Here is an 18,682-nt window from a genome sequence, read left to right as displayed (position 1 = left end):
AATCCTTTTGGAAGGACAAATCAATCATCAAATTAGTATATATCCAAGACTGTTCAGCAACAAAAATACATGTATTATAATTAGCTTGAAATTCTTTAACAACAAAGAGGAAGATTATCTAACCTTTCTGATGATTACTGATTCACAAAATTTTGGTCCATTTAAACTATTTTAAGTCTCTCTCATTAACTCAAAAAAAATTCACCTGATTCCATTGTTCACATAAAAATATACTCTCTTATGTAATATATTATAAAATATCTACAAATACAGTAATATATAAAGAAAATGAATCCTACTGTCCATAAGTAATAACCCCTGATAAATTTTTGGCACATACCTTTTCAGTATTCGTATACATATGCATATATACACACTCAAGTATAGCTGTCTTTTAAATAAAATTGGTATTATGTTGTATATGACATCGTATCATAAATATTTTCTTATATCAATAAATATCTTTAAAACATGATTTTTAGAATCTGTATAAATTTCATATTAGGATATATCATAATTAATTTGACCATTCCTCCTACTCTGAAAAACTTAGATTTCTAATCTTTCATTATTCCAACAAACACCATGAAAAACAGCCTTATATAAATTCATATATACATTGCTGATTATTTACCTTAGGATAAATTCCTAGAAATGGAATCATTGAGTCAAAGAGTATAAACATAAATATTACAATTGTTTTCTAAACTGTGCAATATTAACCCACAACTTCCTGGTAAATGGTCTTACATTAATATCAAGTCTTTCACCCAATCTCCATGCCAGTTCATAGGATATAAAAGCTTCTTTAAACCAACAAGAAAATCATTTAATTCCTGTCTCAAGTGAAAAATAAAAAACACGATGAATGGTGCTTGAGCAAGATAATGGATTCACAATACAGTGGTGAAAGTTCTTTGAATACAAGAGTGAATACAGGAAACTGTCAAAAAATAAAAACACAGTGAAACTTCTTTATAATGTTTTCCAGGGGTAACATTACTAAAACATTTGTTCAAAGCAACAAAATAGGAAATGTGGTTGTATGTGCCTTAGAGAAAACTTTTTAAAACAATGATATTTGAATATAAGGTCAACAGGGAAGACACCATAATGAAGTTTAACTGCATTTCCGTTTTAAAAATTGGGAAAAACTCCACAATACTTACTTTGTAAATAGTGCAAAACCATCAATACAAGACTATAGCTGCTTAAAGTACCACGACTGGCATCATTTATCTCATGGTGACTCGCCCACTTCTTAATCACCAGTACTAATGGACGAACTCGATTTTCAACTGAAAGTAAAATTAAAACTTAAAAATGGTAAGAAGATTTTACAGTTTCTTTGAAAGTTTACATTATTTCCGAACTCCATGCCAATAGAAAGAGCAATGCCTCCTGTTATTAAACACTGTTCACCATAAATGTGTCTTACTTCTAAAACGTACTTCAGTTACCTTTTAAAAATGACCAATTATTAAAATTCATTTTATTGACCTATAACTCTGGTAGTATGTGATTTTAGTGTAGCAACATATTATGTATATAAGAAAATGAGACACACTGTACATAAACACAAAGAGGTATCAGTATTTACTACACACATCTTTATGAAGGAATGAAGAATGAAGGATAAATACAGAAGGTGTTAATTGTTTGGAAATAAACACAAAACTTACGGTATGCATACGTTCTGAGAAGGAATGTGTTTCTTATTCCAACAATATTGTTTACATTCAAGTCGAACTCCACACAACTATTTTAAAAAATGAAAAAAACTTCAGCTCAAATACAAAATAAACTAACTCCCTAGTAACTAAATTCATATCCATCCATCCATCCAATGATACAAAATAGCATAGGCCCAAAGACCTTAAAATGAGACAGTACAGAAATAAGAATGAAAACATACTTTTAGTATGATCGGGGGTCTATTAAAGATATAAAATAAGATTACTGTTGAAAGATCCATAATGTACTAGTAAGGCTCCAACTATTCTTAACAAAAAAAAAACAAAAAAAAAACTTTTAATTTTGTAATTTTTTCCAGATAAACAAAATTATATGGCCAAACACATTTCTGGGCAAGTTATCCCACTAAGTTATATATTCTCAATCAATTTTGAACGACAGCATCATTTGCTTTAAAATAGGAATGAAAAGCCAAATAAAGTACAGGTGAAAAAATAAAAGCTCTGTCTACACTTTATATTCCCTCCAAAAGGGTTGCTAAATTATAGTATCATGACAACTTTGGCTACTGACATCTAGGAAGAACTATAACAGCCAAACATATAACAGAAGGGACACTTCTTTGAAATCAAAGATATCATGCAATTTACAATTTAGAAAATACAGCAATAATGATGGGATACATAAAGAATGGCTAAACTCAAAATAACAGGACTAACTAATGCATAAGTAACAGAACCATATATTATCAGGTCCAACTTCTGAACAATGAGTCTTTCTGTGAAAAGTGCCTAAAATACAAACTTAACGAAAGTCCTTTCTATAGCTTTTAACTGTAAAATTTGAAATTTACCTTTTCAGATTTTCTAGTTATGGGAAAAGAAATCCTATAATCTTTCAATTATCCATGCACGTTAATAAAAATGGAGAGTGAAATTAACACTTCAGATATATTTGGCTTTGGGAAGCTTACGGTAACAGTAAAGTTACATTCTTTGTGTTTGTACAAATCTAACACTGAAACCAGTTTGCACTCCCTCTATATAACTCAATAAAGAGGAAAAAACACTTAGATGGAAACTAGTGTGCAAATAAAAACTTCCAAAAATATGAATTCAGAGCTTTAAAAATATCCACAGTACTTGCTTCAAATTCTACTTCTGGAAATACTGAAGTAACCCTTAATATGGAAAGAATTTTATGCACAAAATGCTTATTTAAACAGGGAGTGGTTAAGTTAAAGTCAATAAATTTACACAATGAAATACTGTAAAGCAATTGAAAATGAAGCCAGAAGATAGTCAATGATAAAAGCAAGTATTCATGATATACTGTTAAGTAACAAAGTATGATTTCAATTTTAATTTTAAAAGCTTTTATGCACTCATACGCATAGAAAAGGGTCTGAAAGGCTTATACCAAAACATTAACATCAGTTATCTTTGGATGTCAGAAGTGCAGTTGTTTTTTTCCTTAATGGTGTGTATAGAGAAGAATTATAAAATGGTGCTTATATAGAATACTTAACAATGAAAAAACTTTGTATAATAATCTTAAATAGAAAAAGAATTGTTTATATAACTACATTTTTTAAAACAATTATAATTAGCTAATAGTTTTACTTACATTTACTTTGTTTTATCTCTCTATATCCTCATGCTTTAAAAAAAAAACTTCACCATTAAAAAAAAGAAAACTCCACTGCTACTTGATAGAAATTCAGTAAATATTTATAGATTAGATGGATGTTTGGATGAATGAGGGGGAAAGTTTGAGCCAGCACTTATCTAAAGATTTGTTTAAAATATATATATTCAGTCAATTCTGATTATTCACAGTAGTTATGTTCTATATAGTTGCTGCAAACACTGAACCATCGCTCCTAGGGGAAACAAAGGATTAGGTTTCTAGGAGCCTCCAGTCACATTTTCATCAGCGGATCAATATGTCTCCAGTCACATTTCATTGGGTTGGCCAAAAAGTTTGCTCGGGCTTTTCTATCACATCGTATGGAAAAACCCGGATGAATTTTTTTGGCAACACTATATTTTATTTTTTTGTGGCTGCACTGTGTGGCATGTGGGATCTCACTTCCCTGACCAGGGATCAAACCTGTGCCCCCTGCAGTGGAAGCACACAGTCTTAACCACTGGACTGCCAGGGAAGTCCCTCCAGTCACATTTTCCTCAACTGATCAATATGTAATTTTGTTTTATGTATGTTTCAACTTAAAGACACCTCATTTAATATACTGTTCATTCAATAACAGTGAAGTCATTGCAAAGAGCACTGTACTCTACTCGTGCTTGAATGAAGCACATCTAACACACATATTTCCTCCATAAGGCACATCACAGCTTTGTGCAAAAGGACCCTAGACAGTACCTCAGCACTATGTTCGGGACTCACTTTAAGCAGCAAAATCAAGCACAAAAGCACAAAAATGTGAAAAACAGCACTAACTAGACTGTGAAAAGGACATGTTTATATATGAGAGCTGAAACAAGAAAACAGAGTGTCACATTGTTAAACTCAGTTGGGAACACCTACATCAGGTGACTCAAAATTTTCCCCACTCTGTGTATGTCTATGAATAATCATAAAAGTGTTGCAAATGTTAATTTTGGGGGTTACAAAATAAATTTTATCAAGTATGCAAATTCATAAATATGGAATCCATGAATAATGATCAACTGTGTATATACTTATATAATTTCAGTATTACTTTTATAAACTGGGCTAGAAAATCTGATTTATCACAATCCTATATATTTTTTAGAAAATCTTTTTTAAACAATAAAACAAACACCTATTTACATTTTATAAAATGTAAATAGATAGATATTATATAAAAGATTCTAATTCCAATGCCTATAAGAAATTCAGAACCCAAACTAGTAGAATATGTAGATAGATATAATTATATTAGTAACAACCACTTTTGATATAAATATACATCAAATTTCATCAATTAAGATATGTTCTCAAGAGCACATTACATTTCCAAAAGGCAAGAGGATCATTTAAAACTCTAAAGTATAAATACGTATATATTCTTTCAATTGGATAGTCCCAAATACTCAAAACGTCAACCAGAATAAGTACAGTTAAGCATGAACAACTGCTCAGACTATTTTAAAAAATCATTTCAAAAACCAAATCATTTCTAAATGAAGATAAGCTATTACGTGATAGCATACACTTCTTAATTATCTACCTCAGAAGAATACCTAAAAATTATCTAAAGCAACTTAAAAAAAAGAACTCGGGCTTCCCTGGTGGCGCAGTGGTTGAGAATCTGCCTGCCAATGCAGGGGATACGGGTTCGAGCCCTGGTCTGGGAAGATCCCATATGCCGCGGAGCAACTGGGCCCGTGAGCCACAATTACTGAGCCTGCGCGTCTGGAGCCTGTGCTCCGCAACAAGAGAGGCCACGATAATGAGAGGCCCGCGCACCGCGATGAAGAATGGCCCCCACTTGCCGCAACTAGAGAAAGCCCTCACACAGAAACGAAGACCCAACACAGCCATAAAAATAAATAAATAAATAAACCCAAAGTTTAAAAAAAAAAAAAAAGAACTCAATAATTACTGACCTGACTTTATCCCTGAACTTCACAATTGGCACTTTTGCTCGAATCAGCTGAGGTCTCTCAATGTAACCAGCTGAAGGATAAAAGATAATATGGATATCTGTAAATGTTTCTCAAATTCATAGTGTTCCAATGCACATTTTTAAAAAGTAGTATTTTACTTAGCTAAAACAATTTGAGAAAATATAGTCTTTGAGACAGAAAGCAAAGACAAAAGGACATTATCAAATTCTTCTAAGTTTGGAACTTCCAATACCATGTAGAGGACTTTATATATTAATACGTTATTTTCAGAAATGTGGTCTAATATTTAATAACACCTATAAAGAATTTCGTCAGAGCATTATAAGAGAAGTATCTAGGCCAGCAGCAGGGGGATAGCTAAATTCTGGTACAGCACATGGCAAGATATTATGGCAGCCATAGAAATCATATTTATAAAGAATCTTAAATGAGGAAATGTTGGCAACATGATACAGGGGGCAGTGATACCTTCAAATAAGTATGATCTGTAAGAGGAAAAACACATACATACATATTTTTTTATTCCACCAAACTTAAAAAAAAGTTTTTTGTGAGTTGAAATACATGTTCATTGTAGAAAATTAGGAAAACACAGAAATGTATAAAAAAGAAACTGTGAACTTTCCCCAAATGAGCAATTTCCTAATGTTTTAACTAAAGAAAAACATAATAACATATTTTAAAACTAAAAATTTTCTGTTATAATGCTTCTAACACCAAAATCATAAAATACATCAAGCTTGAAATAGAATTATGTGCAGGAATTCAGTGAGGTTTAATGAAAAATAAGATTAAGAGTTAAAAGTTCTGAGTTCCAAGTACAGGTTCAGACACCAACAAACTATACTCCTCGGGCAAATTACTAAGCCCACTGATCACCACTTTCCTTAATTATTAAAAACACTAATTAAAAAAAAAAACTTTCATTTGAATTATATGATCTCTTAGGTCCCTTTCACTTTTAATATTTTATGATTTTAATAATAGTTATTAAAAATTCACTTATGGTACAAATTACTCCTTTATTTTACAGATGTGAAATTCAAGTCCACTGAAATAAATCTCTTGATTTGTTTCTTTCCTACAACTGATATGTTATTCAAGGGCAATAACTCGTTAAGTGACTTTGTATTTTCCAGCTCAAAGCCTGACACATACGGAATATTTGTTAAATAAACAGACAAACTATCTTTCCAACATCACAGTGTGACTTCAAATGTCCACAATATTCTGTGTAAGTTTAAATAAATTATTTGAGATGGCTTAACATGTGGATTAAAAACTGCTTCGTCAGCTTATTCAAAGAATAAAATCTTACAATAAAATGCCCTAAGTCGATAATTTTGCTTTCTGTTGGAGTAATATATCTGGGCTTCATGTTCAGTGATCATGTTTTTAAAACAAGTAAAGATATATGTCATTGCAAAACAGATGAAATTCTCTCTTCCTCACATGAATACCTATAAGACTTCACCTGTATACTTCTTTTGGCTTGTCAGATACTCTGCATTACAGCTATTTACATTCATGCTTTAGCTTCCCGAACGGTCTACAACCTTTTGAGAAAGAACTGAAGCTTACATATCTTTGAATTCCCCACTACCTTCAGTGGGACAGCTTACAAGTAAACTCAATAAAGATTTGTTGAATTATACATTTCTGTGTTGAATGGTTTACTCTTCTTTTTAATCAAAAGTTAAAAGGAATTCATTTGGGAAAAAGGATCTATATTATACCTAACCTAACCAGAAAATAAACAATCCTTACCAGAAAATAAATATAGTGAGAGACATTTTAAATAAATAGTTGTCAAATGACATATGAACGTGAAGCATGTCAGACTTACAAAGTCTAGTACAGAAGTGTTTATGGACTAAGGTGAGGATATGCCGTGCTTCAGTCTTCTGATTTACCTGAAAAAAACACTGAAAAGTTAAAAATAAAGTGTTTTTTCATTATCTTTCTAAACTTAGTGTTTTATTTTCTTAATGTATCTCAACAAAAAGAAAACATAAAGTATACTTTTCATTGGAGTTGTTTTTCAATATACAGTAACCTACATTATTTAAAAGTCAACCTTTATGCTATCTTTTACATCAATATTTCTAAATCAATTTCTGATTTTAAACTTAAAAGCATAATTTTAAAAGAAATACTGAAACAGCCATATGTCATTTTTTCACTTTAGTATATAAATGTAAAAAAACAATCTTCTCCAAGAAAAATAAACAGAATTTTAACTTTCTGTAACATGTTTTATTTCCCTATCTAGATTGTGAGTTGCTTAAAAATAAAATTCAAATCTATGGTGTTTCAGTATGAGTTGTAACAACATGATTCAGACATGTGAATAAGACTAGAGGATTAGTGTGATGTACCTAAGTATAACCTAATTGCATGGGAGAAAGTTTTAATTAAAACTCTAGTATTCTCCACTATGTTTATTATTTCTGGGGGATTTTTTTTCTTTTTTTTTTTTCAGTTTTCCTTTATATGATTTCAAAGCCTAGAAAAATATCAAGAGTTTCTTTCCTGGAATAAATCTCTTTCTGATTTGCAGTAACTAGAAGTCAATTTTGTTAGTGGACTAATAGGAATAGTAAAAATATATATTACCATTCAACAGAGGTTTTTGTATTTTTTAAGAGGTGGAATATAAGGCATATTAAAATTACACTGAAATTAACTTAATCTTTGGTAATTCAGAAGAGACTTCATTCAGCATATTAAAGAGGCTGCTCAGGTCAGTTTAATGAACAACAATTATTGTGGAATTAAGGATACACACGAGTATCAGTTAACAGGGAATTCAAATAAACATAATACTAAATAGCAAAATTTGGTTGCTAAATAAGAAGAAACAAAGTCAAAATATCAGAGACAATTATGTTAAATCACAGTAGTCTTACTTTAAATTTCAGTGAAATCTCTCTTTTTGAATTCCCAAAATAAGTACTCCAAATCCCATAGTACTTTCAAGGGGAAAATAATAAAGATTAAAAATAGAATCACTGAGAATAGAAATGGAAGGAAATATATCAAGATAAAGACAAGCTCTTCCTCTTTGCTGCATCCTGGTAACATACCCAACCTAATAACATTTCAAAACAGAGCCAGAGCTCCTTAAAAACACAGAGTGCAACCACCTCACTTTAACAGTTTAGAAATAAATTAATGCTAGAATTTGTTACGTTTATTGTGTACATGCCTGAAAAAAAAAAAAAAAAAAAGAAGCAGCATTTCCTGGCTTTCCTTGAATTCTTATGAACAGATAATTCAAAGAAGCAATTAAACAAAACAGGTTTTTTTCCTCAATGACTCTTACATGAAATTTCTTAAATGACTTAACATGAGAAACACACTTGGAATAAATGTTTCATTACTTACAGGTTCCTCTTTAACAACTAGACATAAATCACCATCACTGCTCCGAGTACCAAATCCATTTAAAGAGGACCCAACTAAAAAAAGTCTGCTTTCTAGAGAAACAGAAGAGAATTATAAGGTATTATTTAAAATTTAAAATTGGGATGCATGTACTTAAAGGGCATGCAAAACAAGGAAACATACGTGGAAATATCAGCTGAATTTCTCTCTGCAGCTCTGTTCGACAGAGTTCTTTCTTCTTTAAATCACTTACTTGCTGCTGACATGCTTCAAATAACTCCAGTATCTGCTGACTCAACTTGGATGCACCACAAAAAAAGAAGTAAAAATTTTGTTCAGAAATGTAAAAGTTATTACCGTATTGAGAAGTATAAAATTACTGACAGTATTTTTAAAATATATATTATCTCCTTAACACATTCCAATACAAAACTACCTTTATTCAAGTAACAATAATTACTTAGTAACTGAAATAGTTACCAACTTTTACATAGTAAAGTATCACTGACAAGTCACAGAGAATTCATAATGAGTATAATTCACGGGTCATCAAACTACAACCTTCAGTTACTGCCTGTTTTTGTATGGGACTTGAGCTAAGAATGGTTTTGACATTTTTAAGGGGTTATAAAAACAAACAAAAATATGCAACAGAAACCATATGTGAGTGGCAAAGTCTAAAATATTTACTATCTGGCCTTTTAAAGAAGAAGTTTACCCAACCCCTGGTATTCACACCACAAATACCAAATACAACAGACTTTAGAAGAAAAGTCCCTGGTTGTCTATGCTCATGCAAACCACCCTCTTCCCCATTCTTACAACACTGCCTTGAACCCTGCCTTCTTGTGGCCATCTATGGACAGATCTCCCTGTTTATCTACCTATCTGGTTCACACTTTCCCCTCCAACTGATCTCTTGCCATCACCACAGGTGACACCCCTACCTAAAATGGGCTAAGTATCATAACATACTCCCAGCATTTCTGAACTTCTTTTACTCCAATATTTTTTATCAGTGTTACACTCCCAGAGCCATAACATGGTCTTTACAATAAAACAGATCTTCTTTAGCTCTGAAATTTTAAATTCCAATATACTATCTTGGCTTCAATCTCCTGTCCAATTTTCACTTTCTTACCCCCCTCATACCTTCTCTAGAACCACACAGACCTGGATTCTCTTGAATCCTTCCTTTTCTCCCAACCCAACAGCACCTGAAATAGCATGATTTCCTTCTCTACGCAGTCTATACCCCACAACGCATCCCTTGAACCACTCTTTTTTATCATGCCTTAACAACATTATACCCTTGTCATGCTCTAACAAAATCCTAATTTTAGGTTCACTACAACTACCTTCTCTGCTCTTATATTTGAGTTGCTAACTTAAAAAAAAAATCACAAAATTGGTATCTTTCAAATTTATAGTTTAAGAACAAACCTAAGATTGACCCTTCACATCTCTCAGCAATTACTTCCATGTCTCTGGTTAGATATTGCTTCCTTTTTTCACCATCAGCATTCCAAAATGTTTACACCTTTCCTCAAGTTCCCTATACTTATCTCACTTTCTTTAGCAGATAACTTCACATTAAAGTTTACTAAGAAAATTGAGGATACCAAATGTGACATTCCTCAGCTTCCTAACTACAAACTTGCAAACTACTATCTGTATGAAATCTCATCTCCTTACCTCTCCTGTCAAACTGTCCTCTTCCTTGGTTCAAAGTTAATCCCTCTATCAATACTTCTGTATCCATCCCTTCTGGTAGCCTCTAGGGCACAAATATTCCATCAGTTTTTTTGTCTGTCTTTTGCAGTTTCAACCTCTCCCTCTCTAGGCCATTCCCCAAGTCCATGCCCAGGCACAAGTCTCACCCATCATTTAAAACAGTTTCTTTTATCATGTTTAGAATACTCATTTTAAGAAGGCAGAGGCAGTCTGGGCAACTTGGCAGTGAAAGAGACATAATTATTTAATATCCCTGAGTAACCATCCCCCCCCCCCCAAAAAAAAGACAAAGCAACTAGGAAAATAAAACAAACAGATCAAACCAAACCAGAACAAAATAAAAATGGCCAACGAATACAGCACAATTGACTATAAATTACTCATGAACCCTAAAATACTGGCAGTTAGGACCCAACACCAATAGCAGCAAGACCCACACGGTATCCGAACATAACAGAAAGAAGATGAAAGGGATCTGGGACAACCCCAAAGCCAGAACATCCAGAAATCAAACTGCCTAGAGGTACTACTTCCCACCCCCTTCCTTAAATTGGCAGGTCCAACTTGGTGTGGAATAGCAACCAAAACTGGGAGGGAGCTTCACAGGCTACAACTCACAAGTAAATGCAAGAGGATCACACAAAGATCAGAAATCTCAAAACTAAGTGAAACTCCCTTCTAAAACACAGCAACACACCAAGGAGAAATTGCCAGTAAGAGAAATCTAAACTAAGTAGTACAGAGACATTAGGTGTAAAGGAAAGAAGTCTAAAACTAGAATGATTCTGACTTCCAGAGGACATCTGACAATGTCTGGAAACAGTTTTGGTTATCATATTTGGGGGAATGGGTACGACAGGGTGGTCACTGGCAACCAGCAGGTAGAGGCCAGGATGCCACTGAACATCCTACAATGCACAGGACAATTCCCCGCAGCAAAGATTATCTAACCAAAAACGTTAATATTGTAGAAAGTGAAAAACCCAATCTAGATAAAAGCAGAGAAGGAGAAGAGAAAAGGTCTCAGAAAGTATATTTTTGAATACTACATAGCAACAGAAGAGGATTCCTACAGCCACAAACCTAGCAAAGCTAGCTTATCCAACTCTCCTCATCTAAAAGTAGTATAGGAAAAGTCACCTCACTTAAACACAAATAACAGAAAAGAACTGGAATCTCAAAAAGAGAGGTGAGGATGGGAGGACAGAAAAAAAATATTTGAAGAAATAATGTCTAAAAAGGATTCTAGTCAATTCACATACAAAGTTTTTATAAGAAAAATGAGAAGAGTAACATTCCTACAGATAACGAAGCATACCAGAAAGATACGCCCACAAAACTAATGAACATTTTAATATAATATGTAGAACCAAGGTTTTTTCTCTCACGTTTTAATTTCCTAAAAAGATAACTGACTATAAAGTATACGTACCAGCAAAAAATAATTGGGAATTTACATTTTTTAAATTATCAAAAGCAGTTAAAAGTATGAAATACTTGGAAATATATTAAACAAAAGATATACAAAATCTGTACACTGAAAATTATAAATATTGATGAGAGAAATTAAACACCTAAATAAATGGAGAGATAGAAGAAAAAAGTTGAAGGATTTACCATACCTAACTTCTAGACTTAACCATACAGCTACAGGAATCAAAACAGTATAGCACTGGGAAAAGGACAGACAAAAAAGATAACAAAACAGAATACTGAAATATTTATGAATGAAATGATATGATACCTGGAATTTGCTTCAAACTAATAAGGGAGGGAGGTATAGACAAAATAAGATTGGTCAAATGTCAGTAATTGTTAAAGCTTGGTGTTATGAGGATTTATAACACTATATTCTATTTCTGTATATATTTGATACTTTCCATAATAAAAAGCTTTTTTTTTTTAAAGCTTTTTTAAAAAGGCATCTATCTTTACAAAAAGACTTGAAAAAGGTTTCCAGTTAAAGTGGTTAATATAAAATTTTAAATGGCGCTTGAATAATTAAGTTTTATCCACTCAGAGCAGGGTATTAGTATTAATTAGTATTAATCCACTTAGTATTTGGCCCTGTAGGCCAAATACTGCCTCTGGCCTGTTCTGTAGGGCCAGCAAACTAAAAATGATCCTTACATTTTTAAAGCATTGTTTAAAAAAGAAAAGAAAAGAAAATGTGACAGGGGGCCCATGTAGCTCACATGTCTAAAATATTTACTAACTGGCCCTTTATAGAAAAAGTTTTGCCAACCCCATGATCTAGAGAATCAGTTAGGCAGATCAAAACTGCTACAAGTCAGAGTAGGTACTCAACATTTGTTGAATAACAAAAAGAAATAAATTTCTTGGGAACTCCCTGGCAGTGCAGTGATTAAGACTTGGCGCTTTCACTGCAGTTGCCCAGGTTCAATCCCTGGTCCGGGAACTAAGATTCTGCAAGCCGCACAGTGTGGCCAAAAAAAAAAAGAAAGCAAGAAAGAAATTTCTTTACAGCAATGCCCAAATGAATGTTATTACATTTAAAAAATTTTTTCGTCTGAATGATCATGTTCATGTAGAAACATTCACATATGAAAAAATTTATGATTAGGTTGAAAATATGAAATTCCACATATTTGCTCCTCTTCTTTTTTCTACATTCTACATTCATAGAACATTTCTTCTCTCTCAAGTACTACTACAATGGAGACCTAGTAGACTGTTATACAAATAAAATTTCCTCCCTATCTAGCCGCCTTACTGATTATCCTACACCAGACATATAGAGTCCAAATAAGACAAAAACTCAAAAGAAATGCACATATATGCTGAAACAAGACTTCTCTTGCTTAAATTTAGAGAAATATTTCAGAAGATGGCTCAATGGTCTTATAATTCTGGAAAAATAGAGGAATGCATGATATGAAATCTCCTTGGCTGAATATTTAGATCATATATGTAATAAGCTGACTAGGCATAACGGCATTTCAAGACTTTGTTTTTGTTTCATTCGAAAGTAAAATTTTCCTAATCATTAGTTTAAAAAAAATAAAACTATTGCAACAAAGTATCTGTAAAATACATTATTCTTAAAGTTGTTTAAATCTCTACAATACTACCAGTTTAGGCTGCCTGCCAAGATCTATTACTTTAATTTAAAATTAATTGTAGAAGATATCTATTTCTCACTGTATGTAAAAATTATATCTTCTCAAAATTGTATAAAAAATAAGATTTACATAATAGTTTAAAATATTAAAATTAATATTTGTTCCAAATATAAATGTTGCTTTTTCCTAAAAAATATTATAACCTGTCCTCAAACTCAGGCTCAAACCAAATTACCAATAAAGTTATCATTGTCTGAGATCAACACAAGCCATTAAAGACAAGTTAAGTATGGATTTAGATTCAGAAAAGTTTTTAAATGTGTCAGTAAATAAAGCTTCAGGTATAACTTTTGCATGGTATTCTCAGCAGATTCTCCATTTGTCCCTGTTAGCTGGGTCCCCATGTAAGAGAAAGTGAAAAAACCTTTCAGCTGGGAGTATCAAGACCTGATCACTTACTATAATACATGAAAATTGCTAACAGGGTTTGGGCTAAATATAAGTGCTATCTACAAACAACAAACACAAATTAGCAATGAGCTTTCAAGACAGGAGAAATAAAATTAAATATGGTACGGAAAATAGGTCATTAGTTCACAAACACTTCAACAAAAACTAGCAATTCCTCAGGCTCTCTCATTGCCACAATCTTTGTTACACATGTAACTGTAGAAAAAGTTAGTACCAATTACTCAGTAAAATAAAGGTAGTTATGAAATAAAAGTTTAAATTCATTCTTGCTACTGAATTCCCTTTCTCTTCAAATTAAATAAAATAGAATCAGGAAAATGTCATGCTGAAAACAACCCACTCTTTATTAATGTGTTAAATTACTATGTTTTTGTGTGTGTGGCCACAATGTAGAGCCTTCGTTGGCTTACAAGATAATAAGCCAATTAAGATAAGCCTTCATTGGTTTATCTTAATCAAGATAAATTAATCTCTTGATTAATTTATCAACTGGTACACTGATTAGGCAGTTTGAATTACTGATTTTTTTCCCTGAACCCTGACTGCTTTTAGGCACATACTATTACCTGAACTTAGCCAAGAAAGAATTGCCTAATAAAAGGAGGATGAAAAATAACAAACAAAACAAGCTTTCATTTGAGAATCTCTTGTGCTGAGTCTGGTCTAGATTTTCTACATGAATTTGCATCTCGTGGCTTTAAAAACTTTTTTGACAGACACATACATTATAAAGATAGAGCCCCAAGAATAAATTTAACCAAGGAGGTAAAGATCTGTACACTGAAACTATAAACACTGGTGAGAGAAATTAAAGACTACAAATAAATGGAAAGATATCCCATTCATGGATCCGAAGAATTAAAATTCTTAAAATGTCCACAGTACCCAAAGTTATCTACAGATTCAATGCAATGCCTATCAAAATTCCAGTGGCATTTCAAACAGAAATAGAAAAAGCAATCTTAAAATTCATATGAACCACCAATGACCCAGAATAGCTACAGCAGTCTTACGCAAGAAGAACAAAGCTGGACACATGACACTTTCCGATTTCAAATTCTATTACAAAGCTATAGTAATCAAAACAGTATAGCACTGGCATAAAAATGGACACACAGACCAATGAACATAATAGACAGCCCAGGAAAAAACCCATGCACATATGGTTAACTAAAAGGTGTCAAGACTATACAATAGAAAAAGCATAGTCTTCAACAGTGTTGGGAAACCTGGATATCCACAGGCAAAAGAATGAAAATGGGCCCTTACCTTACACCATACACAAAAATCAACTCAAAATGGATTAAAGATTTAATTGTAAGACCTGAAACTGTAAAACTCATATAAGAAAACATAAGGGGAAAGCTCCATGACCTTGGTCTTGACAATGATTTTTCAGATTTGACACCAAAAGCATAGGCAACAAAACGAAAATCAAGAAGCGGAGCTACGCCAAATAAAAAAGTTTCTGTACAGCAAAAGAAAAATCAACAAAATGAAAAAGCAGCATAAAGAATGGGAGAAAATATTTGCAAACCATGTATCTGAGAAGGGGTTAATATCCAAAATACATAAGAAACTCATACAACTCAGTAGCAAAAATACAATGACCCAATTTAAAAATGGACAAAGGACCTAAAGAGACATTTTTCCAAAGACATACAAATGGCCAACAGGTACATGAAAAGATGTTCAGTATTACTTAGCATCAGGAAAATGCAAATCAAAACCACAATGAGGGGCTTCCCTGGTGGCGCAATGGTTGAGAATCTGCCTGCCAATGCAAGGGACACGGGTTCGAGCCCTAGTCTGGGAAGATCCCACATACCGCGGAGCAACTAGGCCCGTGAGCCACAACTACTAAGCCTGCGCGTCTGGAGCCTGTGCTCCACAACAAGAAAGGCCGCGATAGTGAGAGGCCCACGCACCGCGATGAAGAGTGGCCCCTGCTTGCCACAACTAGAGAAAGCCCTCGCACAGAAACAAAGACCCAACACAGACAAAAATAAATAAATAAAAAATAATTTAAAAAAAACCACAATGAGATATCGCCTCACACTTGTTAAGATGGCTATTACCAAAAAGTCAAAAGATAAGTGTTGGCGAGGATGTGGAGAAAAGGGAACCCTTATACAGTATTCATAGGAAGTACAACCATATTGGAAAACAGCAAGGAGATTCCTCAAAAAATTAAAAATAGAACTACCATATGTTCTAGCTATCCCACTTCTGGATATATATCCAAAGGAAAAAAGTCTCTATCTCAACAAGGAATCTGCACTCCCATGTTCACTGCAGCATTATTCACGGTAGCCAAGATATGGAGAAAACCTAAGTGTCCACTGATGGATGAATGGATAAAGAAAATGTGTGTGTGTGTGTGTATATATACATACATAATGGAATATCATTTGGCCTTAAAAAGGAAGGAAATTCTGCCATTTGCAACATGGATGAACCTGGAAGACATTATGCTAAATGAAATGAGCTAGACACAGAAAGACAAATAGTGCATGACCTCACTTACATGTGGACTCTAAAAAAGTCAAATTCACAGTAGCAGAGAGTGGAATGGCAGTTATTAGGGGCTGAGGAGTAGGATGAGGAAAGTGGAGAAATATTGCTCAAAGGGTACAAACTTTCAGTTATAAGATGAATAACTTCTGGAGACATAATGTACAATTACAGTGAATACGTTCAGTTAATAATGTATTGTACACTTGAAATTTGCTAAGAGAGTAGATTTCAAGTGTTCTCATCACAAAAAAATGTAACTATGTGAGGTGATGAATATCACCTTAATTATCTTGATTATCGTAATCATTTCACAACGTACACATACATCAAAACATCATGTATACCTTAAATATATACAATTTTTATTTGTTACTCATATCTCAGTAAAGCTGGAAAAAAACTGATAGGAGATGTGGGCATATACATTTGTTCTGTTTCTAAATAAGGTGGAATATTGAAAATTTTAAAGATAGAGCCTCTGAAAAATCTGCAAAGTAACTGTCCCCAAATTGTTCCTCCTAGGGTGCCAAGAGGGTCCATAAAATTTGCTCCTTTCCAAAACTGAACATTACACAAGAAATCTTGAACAATTCATTCATAATCATCTTTTTACTTTATACTCAGTACCAAGAAAACCTCAACCTATCCTCATCTCAACTCAAAATTCAAAATCAATTACTTCAATTCACATAATGTCTTCAAACTACCCAGAATTTTCAAAAAACAGTTATTATAGATGAAATCCAGGAGTTGAGATAATTCTGATTCCTCTACAGCCTCTTTTTTGTCCAGGCAACCATATCTTCACCTAAAAGCTAGAGTGAAATGAAAGTTAAAATCCAGAAAAGTACCTCAGATTTTTTCCCTGAGAAGAGTTCTGTTTGCTAATATAACAACTTGAAAAACAGAGAAAAGACTTCAAAATGGCGGAAAAATTTAAACTCAGAACGTACTCATTTTCAAAAATTTAATTTTTTATGTTTAATTCTCAAACTAATTAAAACTTCTACTAACACAATATTTCCCTGGAACTTACTAAAGCAGCTGACTAATTTATTATTAATAGTAAATTCATTATTACCAATGTTAAGTGAGCTCTTTACACTACCCAGCAAATACTGTTTCAAACCTTCTCCACTATTCTTAAACCTCAGACATCCCATTTCATCTTCTCTACTGTCAACACATAACCTTGCATAGTAATTCAGAGAGAAAACATGAAGAAGCCACTCAACTATGGAAACTCCGTTAACTTCTCCATACCATATCTACAAATCTACCTATCTTCCTTTTACCTACACCTATCCTCTCCTCCTATATCCTCCAGTTCCAAAAAGCTTTTCTCTAACCTAAAGCCAATCACTCCACCTATAGGCAGGACCCATGCCCTTTCCACCTTCTAAGGAATCTTTCCCATAAACATTTATATGTGCTTAAAGTTTCTTCCACCTCAAAAACAAAACAAAAAAACTCCTTTGTTCCAGCTTCCCATCTTTGGCTCCTCCTCTTCACAGCCAAACTTCCCAAAACAGTTGTAAATAAGCTTAGTTTCCATATCTGTTTTCCTACCCTTTCCTCAACCTATTTCAATCAGTCTTGGATCCAGGCTCACCACTCCCCCTAGACAATCATACCCATCCTCTTGGCTTCAATTATCATCTACATGCCAATGATCACCAAATGTACTCTTCTGGTCAATACCTTTCCTCTAAATTCCAGATCTATATGTATTTTTTTTAAATTTATTTTTATATTTATTTTTGGCTGTGTTGGGTCTTTGTTTCTGTGCGAGGGCTTTCTCTAGCTGCGGCAAGCGGGGGCCACTCTTCATCGCGGTGCGCGGGCCTCTCACTATCGCGGCCTCTCTTGCTGTGGAGCACAGGCTCCAGACGCGCAGGCTCAGTAGTTGTGCCTCACGGGCCCAGTTGCTCCGTGGCATGTGGGATCTTCCCAGACCAGGGCTCAAACCCGTGTCCCCTGCATTGGCAGGCAGATTCTCAACCAATGCGCCACCAGGGAAGCCCCAGATCTATATGTATTAAACTATCAACTCTAAATATCTAATTTGATGTTTCAAATGCACATTTAAGACAACATGTCCACAGAACTCATGACATCCCTGCTCACCCTTCAATTCCTATTAAATACACATACTCCTAAAACTTGCTCCTCTTGCAT

The 18,682-nt window shown here is 33.5% G+C and overlaps 1 protein-coding gene across 5 annotated transcripts in view; it reads right to left on the bottom strand.

The window, feature by feature from the left end:
* The window catches only part of TENT2 (terminal nucleotidyltransferase 2), a 59,165-nt gene that overhangs the window by 24,498 nt on the left and 15,985 nt on the right, over positions 1–18,682 (bottom strand). For 2 of the 5 annotated variants that reach the window (XM_036846102.1, XM_036846101.1), the window contains exons 6-11: positions 8,883–8,997; positions 8,700–8,791; positions 7,159–7,237; positions 5,292–5,361; positions 1,683–1,759; positions 1,170–1,298 (exon numbers count right to left, since the gene is read on the bottom strand). In XM_036846102.1, the coding sequence (XP_036701997.1) occupies positions 1,170–1,298; positions 1,683–1,759; positions 5,292–5,361; positions 7,159–7,237; positions 8,700–8,791; positions 8,883–8,997 (562 nt within the window). The remainder of the gene's footprint in view (positions 1–1,169; positions 1,299–1,682; positions 1,760–5,291; positions 5,362–7,158; positions 7,238–8,699; positions 8,792–8,882; positions 8,998–18,682) is intronic. The other 3 variants (XM_036846103.1, XM_036846104.1, XM_036846105.1) reach the window with 3 other exon arrangements.

Source organism: Balaenoptera musculus, chromosome 3 (genome assembly GCF_009873245.2).
Source record: "Balaenoptera musculus isolate JJ_BM4_2016_0621 chromosome 3, mBalMus1.pri.v3, whole genome shotgun sequence".
In the NCBI taxonomy this organism is placed as follows: Eukaryota; Metazoa; Chordata; class Mammalia; order Artiodactyla; family Balaenopteridae; genus Balaenoptera; species Balaenoptera musculus.
The sequence above is the reverse complement of the archived record's forward strand: the minus strand, read 5'-3'. Positions and strand labels throughout refer to the sequence as shown.